This window comes from Macaca mulatta, chromosome 15 (assembly GCF_049350105.2).
Source record: "Macaca mulatta isolate MMU2019108-1 chromosome 15, T2T-MMU8v2.0, whole genome shotgun sequence".
NCBI classification, from domain to species: domain Eukaryota; kingdom Metazoa; phylum Chordata; class Mammalia; order Primates; family Cercopithecidae; genus Macaca; species Macaca mulatta.
In genome coordinates, this window is record NC_133420.1 from 24,777,828 (window position 1) to 24,794,551 (window position 16,724).

General features: G+C 36.2%; 1 protein-coding gene across 7 annotated transcripts in view; it reads right to left on the reverse strand.

Annotated features, from left to right (window-relative positions):
* RABGAP1 (RAB GTPase activating protein 1) overlaps positions 1–16,724 on the reverse strand; it is a 174,759-nt gene that overhangs the window by 100,683 nt on the left and 57,352 nt on the right. For 6 of the 7 annotated variants that reach the window (XM_077968056.1, XM_015116891.3, XM_077968054.1 and 3 more), the window contains 6 exons: positions 14,335–14,509; positions 13,594–13,751; positions 7,321–7,431; positions 6,867–6,933; positions 6,094–6,196; positions 4,721–4,890 (listed from right to left, as the gene is read on the reverse strand). In XM_077968056.1, coding sequence (XP_077824182.1) covers positions 4,721–4,890; positions 6,094–6,196; positions 6,867–6,933; positions 7,321–7,431; positions 13,594–13,751; positions 14,335–14,509 — 784 coding nt within the window. Of the gene's footprint in view, positions 1–4,720; positions 4,891–6,093; positions 6,197–6,866; positions 6,934–7,320; positions 7,432–11,225; positions 11,337–13,593; positions 13,752–14,334; positions 14,510–16,724 lie in introns of those variants that run through there. The other variant, XM_028834877.2, reaches the window with a different exon arrangement.

Genomic DNA, 16,724 nt, shown 5'->3' on the forward strand with positions numbered 1-16,724 from the left:
CTTGCTCTTTCAGTAAGTAGTATAAGAAAATTTAAGTCTAAAAAAGCAATCCTCTTGTCTCTACTAATTTTTAGTTTCTTCTCTAATATGATGCTATCTTAATATAACAATCTCACAGATGGGAAGGCTTCCAGGATAAAAAGGAGTTGCTGAGTCACCAGATAATTTTAATGAAAGGAAAAAGAATCAATTTTTAAACACGTCTTAAAAAGCATTTACATATTGTTTTCCCACACTGGCAGCAAAAAACCAGAAATGCTGTATGTTGTATATTCTTAAAATTTGCTCCATATCACTATTTCCTTTTCAGTCTAAGGAGAACTGAAAATGGTTAAAATTTTAAATTACGCTTAATTTCAGTAAATCCTAAAAATACTCTTAGAGTTAGAGATGAAAGGACAAAAGTAGCTTGTTTCTCTGGAGAGTGTCCTGGCTGAGACTTTTAAAAGGCTTAGATACATATTTTGTTCATATAACATCCCATAAAATCTACTGCTAAGTATCTTTGGATCTCAGTTTCCTCGTCTATAAAGTGAAAATACTAGTTATCCTCATTGAATCACTCTGAAAACTATATCAGATTTTAAAAAGTGAAGTAGCCAAGACAGTGATGGTCACAGTTGAACCTCAATTACTTTTTAATGCCATGAATGTAAAAGAGGGAATAAATTTAGTTTATTAAGACAGCGAAAAGTTGTTCAAATTCTTCCCATTCTACCTCTCCTTTCCCACTCCCTAGCACTCCCCCTAAAGCCCTACACAAACACAAAGACTTATCCCAATAAGGAGAAAAATAAAAGATTGTCATAAGGAATTTCCTGCTCTTCCCCCAGCTTCCACATACACACTTCTGCTTTTTGAAAAGAAAATAGTGAAAACATGGCTTAAGTTTAGTTTATAGCCTTAACAAAGAGTCCAGAGCAGTCTCTTAGGCTGCGTCTCAGGTATGTTTTTGCCTAGTTTACCCTGTCAAGTCATTTTTTAGCCTAACTAAAAAAAAATTAAGAAGTTATTAATAGAAGTTATGTTATTATTTGAATAACATACTATATGAGAATATTTTAAAAGTTTTACATTGAATTAACATGCAGCTCTGATTATGGTTGCTAAAAATAAAAAATAAATTTTAAAAAATTAAATAAATTTGTTTCCATAGAAAGATATATTCTTCTACACTCAACCACAAAACCTTGTAAACCCATGCAGCCTTTGATTCCAAGGTTGTATAACATTAGATGTCAAAGGAAATGCAAGATCAGGGGAATCTTATTTATGTTCACTAAAATGAGATTAAAGGGTTAGAACGCTAATAAAACAGAGCTATTTTTACATAAAACTTTTTACTAAAAAGTATTATACGACTATTCTCAGGCTAGTAAAAAAAAAAATATATATATATATATATATATATATAAAATAAAAAATATGCATACAACTAATTTGTATTTACCATCTAGAAACTTTTTTTTTTTTTTTTTTGATGGAGTTTTGCTCGTTGCCCAGGCTGGAGTGCGATGGCATGATCTCGGCTCACTGCAACCTCTGCCTCCTGGGTTCAAGCAATTCTCCTGCCTCAGCCTCCCAAGTAGCTGGGATTACAGGCGTGCGCCACCAGGCCTGGTTAATTTTGTATTTTTGGTAAAGACAGGGTTTCTCCATATTGGTCAGGCTGGTCTCGAACTCCCAACCTCAGGCAATCCGCCCGAAGGGATCCTTTGGGATCCTTGGCCTCCCAAAGGCTGGGATTACAGACCATCTAGAAACTTTTAAAGATCATTCTCTCTTAATCTCTAAATTTTCAAAGTTATATTTGTAAACTGGTTTAATTTCTGATGCATTCTTCTCCCGGGGCTCGCCCTCCATCTAAATCATCAATGCTGTTCTGATTTCAAGACTTAGCGCTTTTTTATTAATTTGGTATCCCACAGAGGTTGTATAATTCTTCTCAATAATAACAGCAAATGTGTAGGGAGAACTTACTATGTACTGGGAACTATTCTAAGCATGTTGTACAGTTTTTAACACTATGAGGAAGATTCTATTATGCTGACAATTTACAATTTAGTAAACTGAGACTCAGAGAGCTGAGGGAACTTGCTCAAAGTTAACAAGCTAGCAGAAAAATCCATGTGCTCTGACTTCAAATTCAAATTCTAGATGATGACCCCATGCTAATAATCCTCTACTCCTGCTACAATGAAGAGCTGGAAGAACAGTGCTGGAACTCAGGCTTACTTTCTGTCTCTTAGGACAACACTGGAAAGAAGTGTCTATGCCTGCTCTGCTTATTTCTTTTTTCTAAATATACCCAATAGGGCTAACTTGGGTAAACTGGAGTCAAAATTCTTGCTATCAAAATAAAAAAATGTAATATGGAAAAGTATATTCAAGTAAGTCCCACATACAACACTTTAATTTTATATAATAGAAAACAGAAGTTGCATATAAATAAAATCAATTCAACATATATTTATTGAGAATTACTATGTTCCAGGTACTTGGCATAAATCAGTGAGTAAGACAGATTAAGAATCTCTCCTTAGTGGAGGACTCTAATATGCAAAGCAGATAATAAACAATATAAAAGTATGTTACATGGCATATCAGTATGTAAAAGTTCTGGCTAAAAATATAAAAAATAGGGCCAGGCACGGTGGCTCCCACCTGTAATCCCATCACTTTGGGAGGCCAAGGCAGGCGGATCATGAGGTCAGGAGTTCGAGACCAGCCTGGCCAACATAGTGAAACCCCATCTCTACTAAATAAAAAATAAGGTCAGGTGCGGTGGCTCAAGCCTGTAATCCCAGCACTTCGGCTTTTACTGAGTAAAACTTTGGCTTTTATTGAGTAAAACAAGGCTGGAGGGTTTGATGCAGTCAAGTGGTAAGATCTACCTTAGGCTACTATTATGTTGAAAAGAAATCATAAGGGGACAAAGATAGAAATAATGTGATGGGTAAAGAGGCTACTGCTAGGCCAGGTGTGGTGGCTCATGCAGTGTAATCCCAGCATTTTGGGAGGCTGAGGTAGGCAGACTTCTTGAGCCCAGGAGGTCAAGACCAGGCTGGGCAACATGGCAAAACCCCATCAGTATTTTAAGAAAGAAAAAAAAAAAGGCTATTGCTATAAATGATGACTCAGATGAGGATTACCGTACTCTAGCTGGTGAGAAGTGATTAGATGGAGATGAGATAATGAATCTTTTTGGACATGTTAAGTTTAAGATGTCCTGAAAACTAAGAGAAAGAGGAGCTTTAACGAAAAGAAAGTAACCATCTATAGCAAATGCTACAGACAGGTCAAGATGAGGACTCAGATTAGCAATTTAAATCAGTGGTGACCTTGATATCTTCCAAGGAGTTTTGCTACAAAGGAAAGTAAAAAATGGAAGCAGTAGGTGGTAGAATAACTGCGGGCTGGGCCGGGCGCGCTGGCTCAAGCCTGTAATCCCAGCACTTTGGGAGGCCAAGACGGGCGGATCACGAGGTCAGGAGATCGAGACCATCCTGGGTAACACAGTGAAACCCCGTCTCTACTAAAAATACAAAAACTTAAGCCGGGCGAGGTGGCAGGCGCCTGTAGTCCCAGCTACTCGGGAGGCTGAGGCAGGAGAATGGCGTGAACCCGGGAGGCGGAGCTTGCAGTGAGCTGAGATCCGGCCACTGCACTCCAGCCTGGGTGACAGAGCGAGACTCCGTCTCAAAAAAAAAAATAAAATAAAAAAAAAATAAAAGTTTAAGAAATAATGGGCCAGATTTCCCCCAAATCTGGTTTTAAAAAAAAAAAAAAATTAAAAAAGCATAAATTTAAAAATGCAAGAACCCCAACAAATCCCAAGCAGGATAAACCGAAAGAAAACTATACCTAATCATGTCACAGTTAAACATCTGAAAACCAAAGATAAATAATCTTAAAAGCAGCAAGAAGAAAATGACACATTATACCTAGAGGAACAGTAACATAAATGAACGCTGACTTCTCATCAAAAACAATGGAAGGGCTGGCTGCGCAAGGTGGCTCACATCTATAATCTCAGGTCTTTGGAAGGTCGAGGTGGGCAGATCACCTGAGGTGAGGAGTTCGAGACCAGCCTGGCCAACATGGCAAAACCCTATCTCTACTAAAAACACACACACACACACAAATTAGCTGGGCATGCTGGCACCCACTTGTAGTCCCAGCTACTCTGGAGGTTGAGGCAGGAAAATCACTTGAACCCAGGAGGCGGAGGTTGCAGTGAGCCAAGATTGCGCCACTGCACTCCAGCCTGGATGGTGACAGAGCAAGATTTTGTCTCAAAAACAAACAAACAAACAAACAACAACAACAATAAAAATGAAAGCCGGAAGAATAGGAATGACATCTTTAAAGAAAAAAAAGTCAACCAGAATCCTATCCAGTGAAAATATCCTACTGGGATGAAAGCCAAAAAAAGACATTTTCACCTAGAGAAGTTTAAGAGAATACATCTTTAGCAGATCTACACTAAAAGAAATGCTGTTCTTCGGGTTGAAAGAAAATGAGACCAAATGGAAATGTGGATCTTTGGGAAGAAATGAAGAGCAATGAAAATAATAAACAGGTGGGAAAATACGAAAAATATAATTTTTCCTCTTAAAATACACATGACTGTTTAAAGAACTGAGAGCTTAGAAATCAGTCTCAGAAGTGATTTCTCCCTTCTTATTCCCCCTTCTATATTAATAGAAAAGTACAGTACCTGTTTTAGTTTCAAAAAGAAATTTTCAGTAGTACTCCGTTTGCTGAAGGGCCAGAATAATCTTTCATTAGGTGAGCAAACACGGACTTTTGTCTCCAGGAGAAATCGAACAGGCTCCTGTACTTCTGTTATTACCAAATCTACAGCTGTGGTCATAAACAGGACTTTATCTAAACAAAGAAAGAGAGAGGCTGAAGAGGTAAATCAGAAACACAAATGTATTTGCTCATAAGATTCCATAAAAGCTATTTCATTATAAACTTTCAAGATATCTTAAGTATCAACTAAACATGTAAATAATTAGACAAATAACTGGTTTCAAAAAAAAATTCCACACTGAGAATTATTTTAAAGTAACTGACAGTAGTATATACTGCAAAACTTTTAAAACTGTACTGTCATCGGGAGACCAAGGCAGGCAGATCACTAGAGCCCATGAGACCAGCCTGGCCAACATGGTGAAACATCGTCTCTAATAAAAATACAAAAATTAGCCAGGTGTGGTGGCACATGCCTGCAGTCCCAGCTACTTGGGAGGCTGAGGTAGGAAAATCACTTAAACCCGGGAAGTAGAGGCCACAGTGAGTCAAGACTGTGCCACAGCATTCCAGCCTGGGTGACAGAGTGAGATTCTGTCTCAACAAAACAAAAACAAACAAAAAAAAACCCACTGTACTGTCAGATTTTTCTGCACAAGTGGCATATGACTTCTTTATGGCACCCTCATCAACACTGAGACTTCTCAAGTTTTAAACTTGGTTAACAATGGTATTTGAATGGTCTGCTTATATCCTTTAACTATTTATTTATACTGCTATTAATAACACAAAATTGAAGGGGGGAAAATGCTCAGTAAGAGGCATTTATTAAGCAAATTACATTTTCAGAATGGGATAATATGCAGCTATTAAATGTCATTCAAAGAGCATATGAAATATCTTCCAGATACTTTATGCATAGAGTATTTGAAAACCTACACAAGAAACTGCTAACAGTGATTCCTTTGGGACGGAGCTGTGGGGACTGTGGTAGACTCACTTTTCCCTGTAAATCCTTTGAAATTTTTAACCATTTATTGCATGGATTACCTCTGTACAAAAATAAAACCTAGAAGTCTGTAAGTAAATAAGCATATAAATAGAAAGAAAGAAAAGAAAGAGGGGAAGCAAAAAATGAAAAAAAGGATGGAAAAGTGGGAAAAAGTGACACTTTGCTTATAGATCAAATTTAATAATAAACTGAAGAACTATTCAAATTCTTTGGTTTCACCAGAATTAGGTAAACACTGGATATTGGTTAAAGAAGTGGTCCTTAGTTTTGCGTATCTTCTTGAGACTAAAATTTCTGTTCATGATGTCAACAAATAGTATCACCTTTAGGAGTTTCTTCATTTACAACTTGAAAATGTGGGGATTTTGGATTCCAGCTCCCAGTAATAACATAGGACTTTCCATCTGAACTTTTGCCCATAGATTCCTAGAAAAAAAGAGTAAAGATAAATCTGAATGCCAAAGTGAGTGAACAACAGTTAACCCCTATCTTGCTGCCTTTAAAAACCAGAAGCTGCAAAAATATAAGAATATGGAGGAGGATCAGATAAGTGTATGTGAATGATTACATTTATGGTAAAAAAATGTGGCAATTATTTATGCAACTGTCCTGAAGTTATATGTAAATGCTTATGAAACATATCAAATTGTATACACGTTAAGAAAATCCACAACCTAAATCTGATGCTGGATTCTTCTTTCAAGTGAATTATCACCATATAATTTTAAGTTCTGAAAATAAAGATTTTCAGATAATGGGAATAATACTAATAACTCCTACTATTGGTAAGGATACATGACAGTCTATAAATAATTCTTCAATAAATTTTCTCTTTTGATTATCACATCAACCGTACTCAAATATTTAAACAAGAATTTTATCATCACCACACAGTTAACAGACCAAGGCTTATCCGAAGTCAGACTTGTAAACAGCTAGTCAGGAAAAAGGAAGTTACCTTATCTTTGTATATTGTTTTATAGCTTAAAAGATCACCTTCATAAACATGTTTTAACATTAGATTCAGATGAGAAAAAATGAAACAACCTTTACTGAGGAAATAGTATGTAACTTTCTAGCAAAAATAAATTCTTACCAAATCTAATAAGTGCATGTCACTATTTCGTACATCTTTTCCTGGACTAAGGAGAAGACCAAAACACCTGCAAAAAAAGAACTGACATAAATTTAAGAAAAAAGATAACACAAAAGAACGTTTAAATTAGGCCACTTTAAAAACAAATTCTTGCCGATAGAAAAGAGGACACATTAGAATTATCAATACATTTGTGTTGCTAAAATAATAATCCTTGCTTCAAGATAAGCTAATTCTGTTTGCCTTTTATTACCACATACTTGAAGAGAGCATATTAGCTGATGATTTCTAGTAGCTATTTCAAAGTAATGAAGCACTGACTTCAGTAAACAAAATAGTATCCTAGGGAACAAAATACTTTGAAAATACATTTTTTAATACAGTGTAAAACTATGCCATTAGATTGATAAAAGTCAAAATTTATATTTAAGCTAAACTTGCTAAAAATGCTTACCTTTCAATGGCAAGTTCTTTATTAGTTGTTTGCTGCACATAGATGACAATCTTCTTATCAATTCCTTGGCGTAGTTTAAAGCATTGTCTGTCCTTATCTTTGGGAACTGCACTGTAGACCAACATGTTTCATTAATTTTGCAAAGCATTTTCTTGTCACATACTAGAACCATTTTTTTTAAACAAAGACCTCAAATCTCTGATTCTTTTCTGTGCCTGGTTTGCAAATAATAACAAAAAAGAAAAAAATCATTGTATGCCTCTTGATGTGAAAATATCATTTGAGGCTGGGCATGATGGCTTACACCTGTAATCCCAAAACTTTAAGAGGCTGAGGTGAGTGGATCACTTGAGGTCAGGAGTTTGAGACCAGCCTGAGCAACATGGTGAAACCCCATCTCTACTAAAACTATAAAAATAAGCTGAGTGTGGTGGCACAGGCCTATAGTCCCAGCTATTCAGGAGGCTGAGGCAGGAGAATCACTTGAACCAGGGAGGGAGAGGTTGCACTGAGCCGAAATTGCGTCACTGCACTCCAGCATGGGTGACAGAGTGAGACTACATCTCAAAAAAAAAAAAAAAAAAAGAAAATACCATTTGATATTTGCAGGTAAACCACTAAAGCATTTATAAAGCTAGAAAAATCACTCCTACGTCCCCTAAAGCAATCTCAATTTTCTCTCTTTTGTTGCTGTAAAACATCTTGCATGGCATCTGACATACAGAACTCAAAAAAAGTAAGTATTCTTTCCTTTATATTTATAACTGGGTTTTACAGATAAATTATTATCACCTTCTTTGCTTAAATATATCATGAAGAAAAACATACTTAATCATAGATCTTTTGAGTTTCAAAAAAAGTTATCTTTAAAAAGTAATAGAAATGAGGAAGATATGGCCAATAATAAGCTGTTGCCCAACACTTCCCTTAAGCACTGTTATCTTTATTATAAACCAGTATAATAATTATAAAATACTAACTAGTGATAAAGTTAATAAACATCAGCTTAATTAAAAAGGTAAAAATATTCTTTTTCTTTTTTTGAGACAGGATCGTGATCTGTTGCCCAGGCTGCAGTACACTGGCACAATCTCATAGCTCACTACAGCCTCAAACTCCTGGGCTCAAGCTATCTTCCTGCCTCAACCTCCAGGATACCGAGGATTACAGTTACACGCCGCCATGCCTGGTTAATTTTTTAATTTTTTGTAGAGATGGGTCTTGCTATGTTGCCCAGGCTGGTCTCGAACTCATGGGCTCAAGCAAACCTCCCACCTCGGCCTCCCCAAGTGCTGTGATTACAGATGCGAACCACAGCAAAGTTCTTAAAATGACAGTTTAACAAAATAATCCCCTATTCTCCCACATACCACTTTCTCTAGCTCATTGTTCTCAAAGGTAAATGTCTGTGGCCATCAGTCAATATGCAAAAAATCTAAATTGTATCTTATTTCTGTACAACTTTAAGATAATGGCAATAGAACCATTAGTAGCTACCGTAAATGGCTAGATGAAAGCTCTGAATACCTACTCAAAATTAAAGGTAGCCCTAAACAAATACTAATTTGAAGCCCTTCTGCACTTTATTACTATTTATACTAATTCAAGAACATTTTTGAATACTTCCATTAGAAAATCAAAGAACCTTAGCAAAGAAGTCTAAAAATGTTCAAAGAAAATCTTTGCATACCAAACTGTTAAATATTTGTGACAGAGTTTTCACAACTCTGAAATGGAAGGGTCTCAATTTTCAACTGCTAATAGATACACTGGTCTCTATGTTCTCTGGATGCTCAAGTAAATATAATCTCATTGTTTAGCAGTTTAAAACAACAACAGATAGAAAGTTGTCTTTGGTGTCCGGAATCTACAGGACTACAGTAACATGAAGCAGAATGGAGAGTGTAATCAGCGGGTGTGCACCTCACTGAATACCAGGGTCCTAGATTATATTTCTGGTCTAATAACTACATCATTGAATGTATCCAAGCTGAGAATTTAGTATTTAATTTCTATTGTATAAAATAAGAAACTGAAGTCCAGGCTTAATTTCCCTGGGTTTACCTATAAATAAGCACAATATAAACTACCCAATTTATCTCAGGAGGATGGTAAGTGGACTAAGTAAAACAAAAAAAGAAGTGTTTTGAATGGTGCATTGAATGAAAATGCTCAATTTAGGTCAGGCACGGTGGCTCATGCTTGGAATCCCAGCACTTTGGGAGGCTGAGGTGGGTGGATCATTTGAGGTCAGGAGTTCAAGACCAGCCTGGCCAAATAGTAAAACCCTGTCTCTACTAAAAACACAAAAATTAGCCGGGCATCGCAGCACATGTCTGTAATCCCAGCTACCTGGGAGGCTGAGGCAGGAGAATCACTTGAACCTGGGAGGCAGAGGTTGCCGTGAGCCGAGACTGCGCCACTGCACTCCAGCGTGGGTGACAGAGAGAGACTCCATCTCAAAAAGAAAAAAAAGTGTGAGACCCTATCTCAACAAACAAACAAATGCTCAGTTTTCCCATGGGCAAAATGGAGAAGCAGGTTTCCAATTATAATTAAATTTAAAAATTGGCCAGGCGCAGTGGCTCATGCCTGTAATCCCAGCAATTTGGGAGGCTGAGGCGGGTGGATCACCTGAAGTTAGGAGTTTGAGACCAGCCTGGCCAACATGGTGAAACCTTGTCTGTACTAAAAGTACAAAAAGTAGGTAGGCGTGGCAGCAGGTACCTATAATCCTAGCTACTCGGGAGGTTGAAGCAGGAGAATTGCTTGAACCCGGGAGAAGGAGGTTGCAGTGAGCCAAGATCGCACCAATGCACTCCAGCCTGAGCAACAAGAGCAAAACTCCGTCTCAAAAAATAGTAATAATAATAATTTAAAAATTAGACTTTTTCAGAAACGAGAAGAGCATTATTCTTATCACACTTTGTCTATATTTATGTTAAAGTAAAACCATAGTAAATCTTGTGTTGTATTATACACAAATATGAGTTGGACAGGGGATAAGTAATATCCATGAACCAACATGTTTTACTACTCTATTCAACATTTAATTTCTACTTTTAAAATTTGCTATTAATATTATACACAATACGTTGAAGAACATTCATGTTAATAATTCTTTGAAAACCTCAATGATTATTTCTGCAGATAAATTCCCATACATATTACAGAATGACTGGATAAGAGGAACTGCATTTGACAAATTTAAATCTGACAAACCAAGGTATGTTTTGCTATGATTTCATACATCTAAAGTACTGTTGCGTTAACCTAATACATTTAGGTATAATAATTATTTCGGCATAATTATTATTTAGGTATAATATTTAGGTAAAAATATTTAGGTATAATAGTAAGTAAATAATAGGTTTTATAAAATTATATAATAGCATAATAATTATACAACGACTACATAATTTATATGTATAATATACAATTATTATTATACCTAAACATATTTAACCTAATATATTTAGGTACATTGATCATTATACTGAAATAATATATTTAAGTTCCAACCCGGCCAATATGGTGAAACCCCATCTCTACTAAAAAGTACAAAAATTAGTCGGGTGTGGTGGGAGGCGCCTGTAATCCCAACTACTTGGGAGGCTGAGGCAGGAGAATTGCTTGAACCCGGGAGGCGGAGGTTGCAGTGAGCCAAGATCGCACCACTGCCCTCCAGCCTGGGCGACAGAGCGAAACGGTCTCAAAAAAAAAATGAAATTTAAGTTAACACAACAGTATTTATTATAAACCAGAAATTCAGTAAAGTCATGTAGCAAAAGGAAAACAAAGTCCTAACAAATGTGAAAAGCAAATTTGACCATCCAGGGATTTTCTGTAATAGCACTTTGTCAGTATGAGGGTAAATAGAACAAAGATGTTTATGATCATTCTACCTTGAATATGCCTGATTTCAGAAGGAAGAGAAGTTATACTGATACTTCTGAGGGATCTTAATCTTTCCTATTTAATAATTAGAATTTACAGATCAAAATTACATAAATATTTTCAATAAAGAAAAAAAGGCCAGGCGTGGTGAAACATGCCTGTAATCCCAGCACTTTGGGAGGCCAAGGTAAATGGATCACTTGAGGCTGGGAGTTTGAGACCAGCCTGGCCAACACGGCGAAACCCTGTCTCTACTAAAAAATACAAAAAATTAGCCGGGCATGGTGGCAGGCGCGTGTGATCCCAGCTACTCAGGAGGCTGAGGCACGAGAATTGCTTGAACCCGGGAGACGGAGGTTGCAGTGAACCGTGATCGTGCCACTGCATTCCAGTCTTGGTGACAGAGAGAGGCTGTCTCAAAAAAAAAAAGAAAGAAAAAATATTTAGTTTAAAGGTTGCTTAACAAGGTAAAAAACTACTTAAAATTATACAGATAATAATTTCCACTTTGCAGGGCACGAAGGTACACCGCAGGAAGGACTATCTCACAGCATTGCTTTGAGAATAGAAATGACCAGGAATGGTGGCTCATGCCTGTAATCCCAACACTTGGACAAGCCGAGACTATCACTTGAGCCCAGGAGTTCAAGACCAACCTGGGCAACGTGGCAAGACCCCATCTCTAGAAAAATTTTTTTAAAAAAGTAGCCAGACATAGTGGTGTGCATCCATGGTCCCTGCTACTCAGGAGGGTGAGGTGGGAGGACTGCTTGAGACCAGAAGGTTGAGGCTGCAGTGAGTCATGTTTGTACCACTGCACTCCAGCCTGAGCAACAGCATTGAGGCGTACCTCAAAAAAAAAAAAAGAGAGAGAGAGAATAGAAATGTATATAATTAGAAAGCACAGAGCACAATGCCTCATACTTTACTCCTCAAAGTTTAAGCTGAACTGTACACTAAATTGGCCACCAGATGGCATGACAATTCCAAAGTCTGAAGAGAGACTAAGAATTATCAGTTTTTCTAATAAATAGTCTAATAAACCAATCACTGTGCTTCTTAATTTAAAAGCAAAATATTAGAAATATTCATAATTTTATATAACTTCATTTTACCAATTTAATGAAGTAGTCATGGAGGAAACAGACATGCAATTATTGATTATAATACAATCATTTTGTGACATGGGCTATAATTTTTAAAAAATCAAGTCATCTTGCAACCACAAAATTTTAAAGTGAGAGAGGGTTTTAGAGTCTAGCCACCTCATTTAATAAATGAGGAAATTATTGACAGATGTAAAGAAACTTGGAAATGGGGACACTGTTAATAGTAACAACAATTAAACTAAAGCTAAGTTTTGACTTCTATTCCATGTTTTTTTCCACCACTCAAAGAATTATCATTACATTTAAAAATTAAAATCAGTGCTTCTAACCCTACAGAAGATTAGACTTCAGATACAGACCTTATTTCTCCCCTTCCAATGTATGCAGATAACTTTACTGGGAAAACCTGACTTGAAAATGCTTAAGATTTTTCGATTACTAATACAAGTAAATCAACCAACTAAAACAAGCAAATACAATCAGCAAAACAAATATAGCTACAAATCCAGCTAAGCTTTGGCCATATACATACATATATACACACACGTATATACATATATACACACATATATACACGTGTGTGTGTATGTGTATATACGCATGTATATATACATATGTGTATATATACATATGTGTGTGTTTATACATACACACACATATATATATATATATATATATATATATATTTTTTTTTTTTTTTTTTTTTTTTTGAGATGGAGTTTCATTCTTGTTGCCCAGGCTGGAGTGCAATGGCAGGATCTCTGCTCACTACAACAACCTCTGCCTCCCAGGTTCAAGCAATTCTCCTGCCTCAGCCTCCTGAGTAGCTGAGATTAAGGCACCTGTCACCACGCCCGGCTAATTTTGTATTTTTAGTAGAGATAAGGTTTCTCCATGTTGGTCAGGCTGGTCTCAAACTCCCGACCTCAGGTGATCTGCCCACCTTAGCCACCCAAAGTGCTGGGATTACAGGCATGAGCCACAGCGCCCGGAGCTTTGGCCATATTTTTATGAGCAGTTAGCCACTTGGTATCTGACTAAAAGAAGGTAGTAACATGTTCCCCATATGACAATTTTTTTAATTGCTTTAAAATTCTTCAAACTTTGCCTCTGTTAAATTTATGTATTTATTTTCCTTTATCACCCACATTTTTTTAAAAGCCCTCCCTTTAAAAGCAATCATTTTATGGTATGAAAGTTATAATCTGACCTAGAATTTCCCCTGAACCACAGCATGTTAATACATGAATAAAGTAAGATTCCCTACCTAAAATAACCTTTACCATCATCTTCTTTTATTTCTAAAGACACAGAGAAGGTAAAGATGTCACTGTCAGGAGTCTGGGGTGCAGCAGTGGCTGAAAGTGGGGTCTGCTTGGCAGAACGGCGGAAGGCAGTGGCAAAACTGTAAAGTATCCGGCTTACCTACAACCAGACATGTTAGGAAATGGGCTGTTATCAAAAGATATAAAATACTTTTATTAAGGATGAACGGTTACCTACTTTGGAAGGCAATGATTATCTTTATCCCACTTATTTCTTTTGGTAAATTACCTAATTTGTTAGGCCTATAAAGCAAGCAACACTGAAAGTGGTCAGACAAGGGGTTTTAAAAAAGAAATGGTTGTAAGCACTATAAATCCAATTAAAAATCATTTCCTAAATTGTTAGAAACTATCTGAAGATATTACAATGAAAACAGTTCTAACAAGTTCTGATTTAAAAGAATGGTTTGCAAATCTGACAACGTTAGAACCAGAATGCCTACTTAACCCAATCAAAAGTAGCCAACAGGTCTCCTCTGACATTCTTAGTAGTAACAACAAAGTTCTGGTTAATCGAATTTTTAGTTAATTTATATGTCGGCCCATCAGGCTAGAATCACTAAAACACTAGCAGAGAATTTCATCTGGCTCATAAGTGACCATAATAAATACCATAATCATTTCAACCTAGTGAGAGCACTGGTGAAGTTTCATTTGCAGAGAGTTTTCTCTTGAGGACTTACAGCTTCTTGTATTTCACACCGGAAGACGTGTATTCTGAAGAGCTCTGCATTGTAATGACTTTCAGTGAAAGCAAAACAGTCACTCTCAGGAGTTCCATCATGCCCTCTGACACAGAAGAGGATTTTGTAGATAGGGTAGTTTGCTATTTCAGTGTTTGTCTGAGGATCTAAGAGTCTGTTCAGAGAAAAAGATATAGAGATATTAGACGAATTATGAACAATCTGTACTACGTTTATATTAAGATGTGAGACTCATCCTTTCTAGTAAGAAGATCATATATTTGGTATGCTAATATTAACCTTAAATTTTAATAAGTAAGTCCTATGTGAATTCTGGAAGCTATTGATTACATAATTCCATAGTAGTAAAAACTATATGGTATCATGTTTTAGGGAAGCAAACAGAAAGGTATAAAAAATATGAATAAGCACATTTCTTATATAGTCTGCAACAAACTAAAGACAAGATTAACACGTAAATTAGCCTACCAAAATACACTCAAGCTGCGCCTCTGTTTTTTTTTTTTTTGAGACGGAGTTTCGCTCTTGTTGCCCAGGCTGGAGTGCAATGGCGCGATCTTGGCTCACCGCAACCTCCACCTCCTGGGTTCAAGCGATTCTCCTGCCTCAGCCTCCCAAGGACCTGGGATTACAGGGATGTGCCACCATGCCTGGCTATTTTTTGTATTTTTAGTAGAGACGGGGCATGTTAGCCAGATGGTCTCAATCTTCTGACCTCAGGTGATCTGCCCGCCTAGGCCTCCCAAAGTGCTGGTATTATAGGCGTGGGCCACCGCATCTGGCGAAGCTGAGTTTCTAATTATCTCCTTTAAAAACGACCTAATCTGCTATGAAAAAATAAAAAAACAAAAAACTGATGCTTTTTCTCAGACTGAAACATGTTTTTTTTTTTTAATTCATGAAAAATAAAGACAGAGATTATACAAAATGCTAACTCAAAAAAAAAAAATCATGAATAAAAGCAAAAGAATGCCATTCAGTAAAAAATCAAAGGGATAGCATTCATTCAAAAATCTACTTATTCAACGAATATTTATGTGATACCTAAAACATTCCAGACTCTATTCAGGGCACTAAGGCACAACTATGAAAGGTCTAAAAAGAAACTACGCAATTTCAACGCTACGTGGGTAGAGCCATTAATGGGGAAAGCCTAGAAGGCCTTGCTCATCACGGAAATACCTAGGAAGAAGATCTAATGCAAGTTTGAAAGCACTTTCATGAAAACTCTGAAAATGTGGGGTAAGACCAACTAGCTTTCTAACTTTTTTTATAAAATTAAAAATATATTAAAGTATAACTTCAGTTAGAGGAATGAGTATTGACTAAGAAACATTTAGAAATGAACGCTAAACAAATTTTATTAATAGTTTATCATTAATAAATAGAATTTGTGAGTCTTTGTGAAATAGTTCTTTAAATACTTCAGGGGAAAAATTACATATACAGATTATTTACTACAATCAACAAACAGCTATTACTCTGTCACCATGAAAGTCCAAAATACTTCTGAGGATACTGAGAAATGGACACTCTATATACTGCTGATAAAAGTATAAACTGGATCAATATTTCTAGATGGCTAGTTGGCAATGTTATCAGAAGCAATAAAAACAGACAAACTCATTAAGTTTACTTCTAGGAATTTATCCTAAGGAAATCAACAGAAGTCTAAAAAGATTGAGCTCAAAGATACCTATTTCTAAAACACTGATATTCCCGTATAATTAAAATTAGCTATCATAAGTCATGCTTTTTTCTCTGAAAGATAAAAACCTTAAGATGTCTAATATAAGAGATGGGTTATTTATGTATAACCCATTAATGTGCCATCATAAATTAAAATTTTTAATCATATTTACTGGCATGAAAAAGGGTTTATGATAAAAAACTAAGTACAAGATGGTATGGACAGTTCCATTGTTGTTCAAAAAAAGTTGATTCTAACAGTTGTATAATTACGTACGTATATATATGCAGGTATAGTCACACATACATAGACATATACACATACCAATATGCAAAGATCTTAATAAGCCAAGATGTTAACTGTATTTATTAGTGGTAGAGTAGAATTAAGGCTATTTTATGTGGTAATTTAAATAAGCATGAATCTTTGGTAACAGCAGAAAAAAATTTATTTTAGCTGCACTCGTCTGACTTATTGAGCAACTGTATATTTAGCTGGTTGACACAGACATCTGGTTAGCTATCTGCAATTGTTATTTGTTCTATTAGTATAAACAGCCATTTCTAGAGGCTTCTCTGTGCCTCAGTTTTTTCATCTTTTTTTCCTTTTGTTTTGTTGAGAGAGGGTCTCACTTTGTCACTCAGTCTGGAGTGAAGTGGCATGATCACAGCTCACTGCA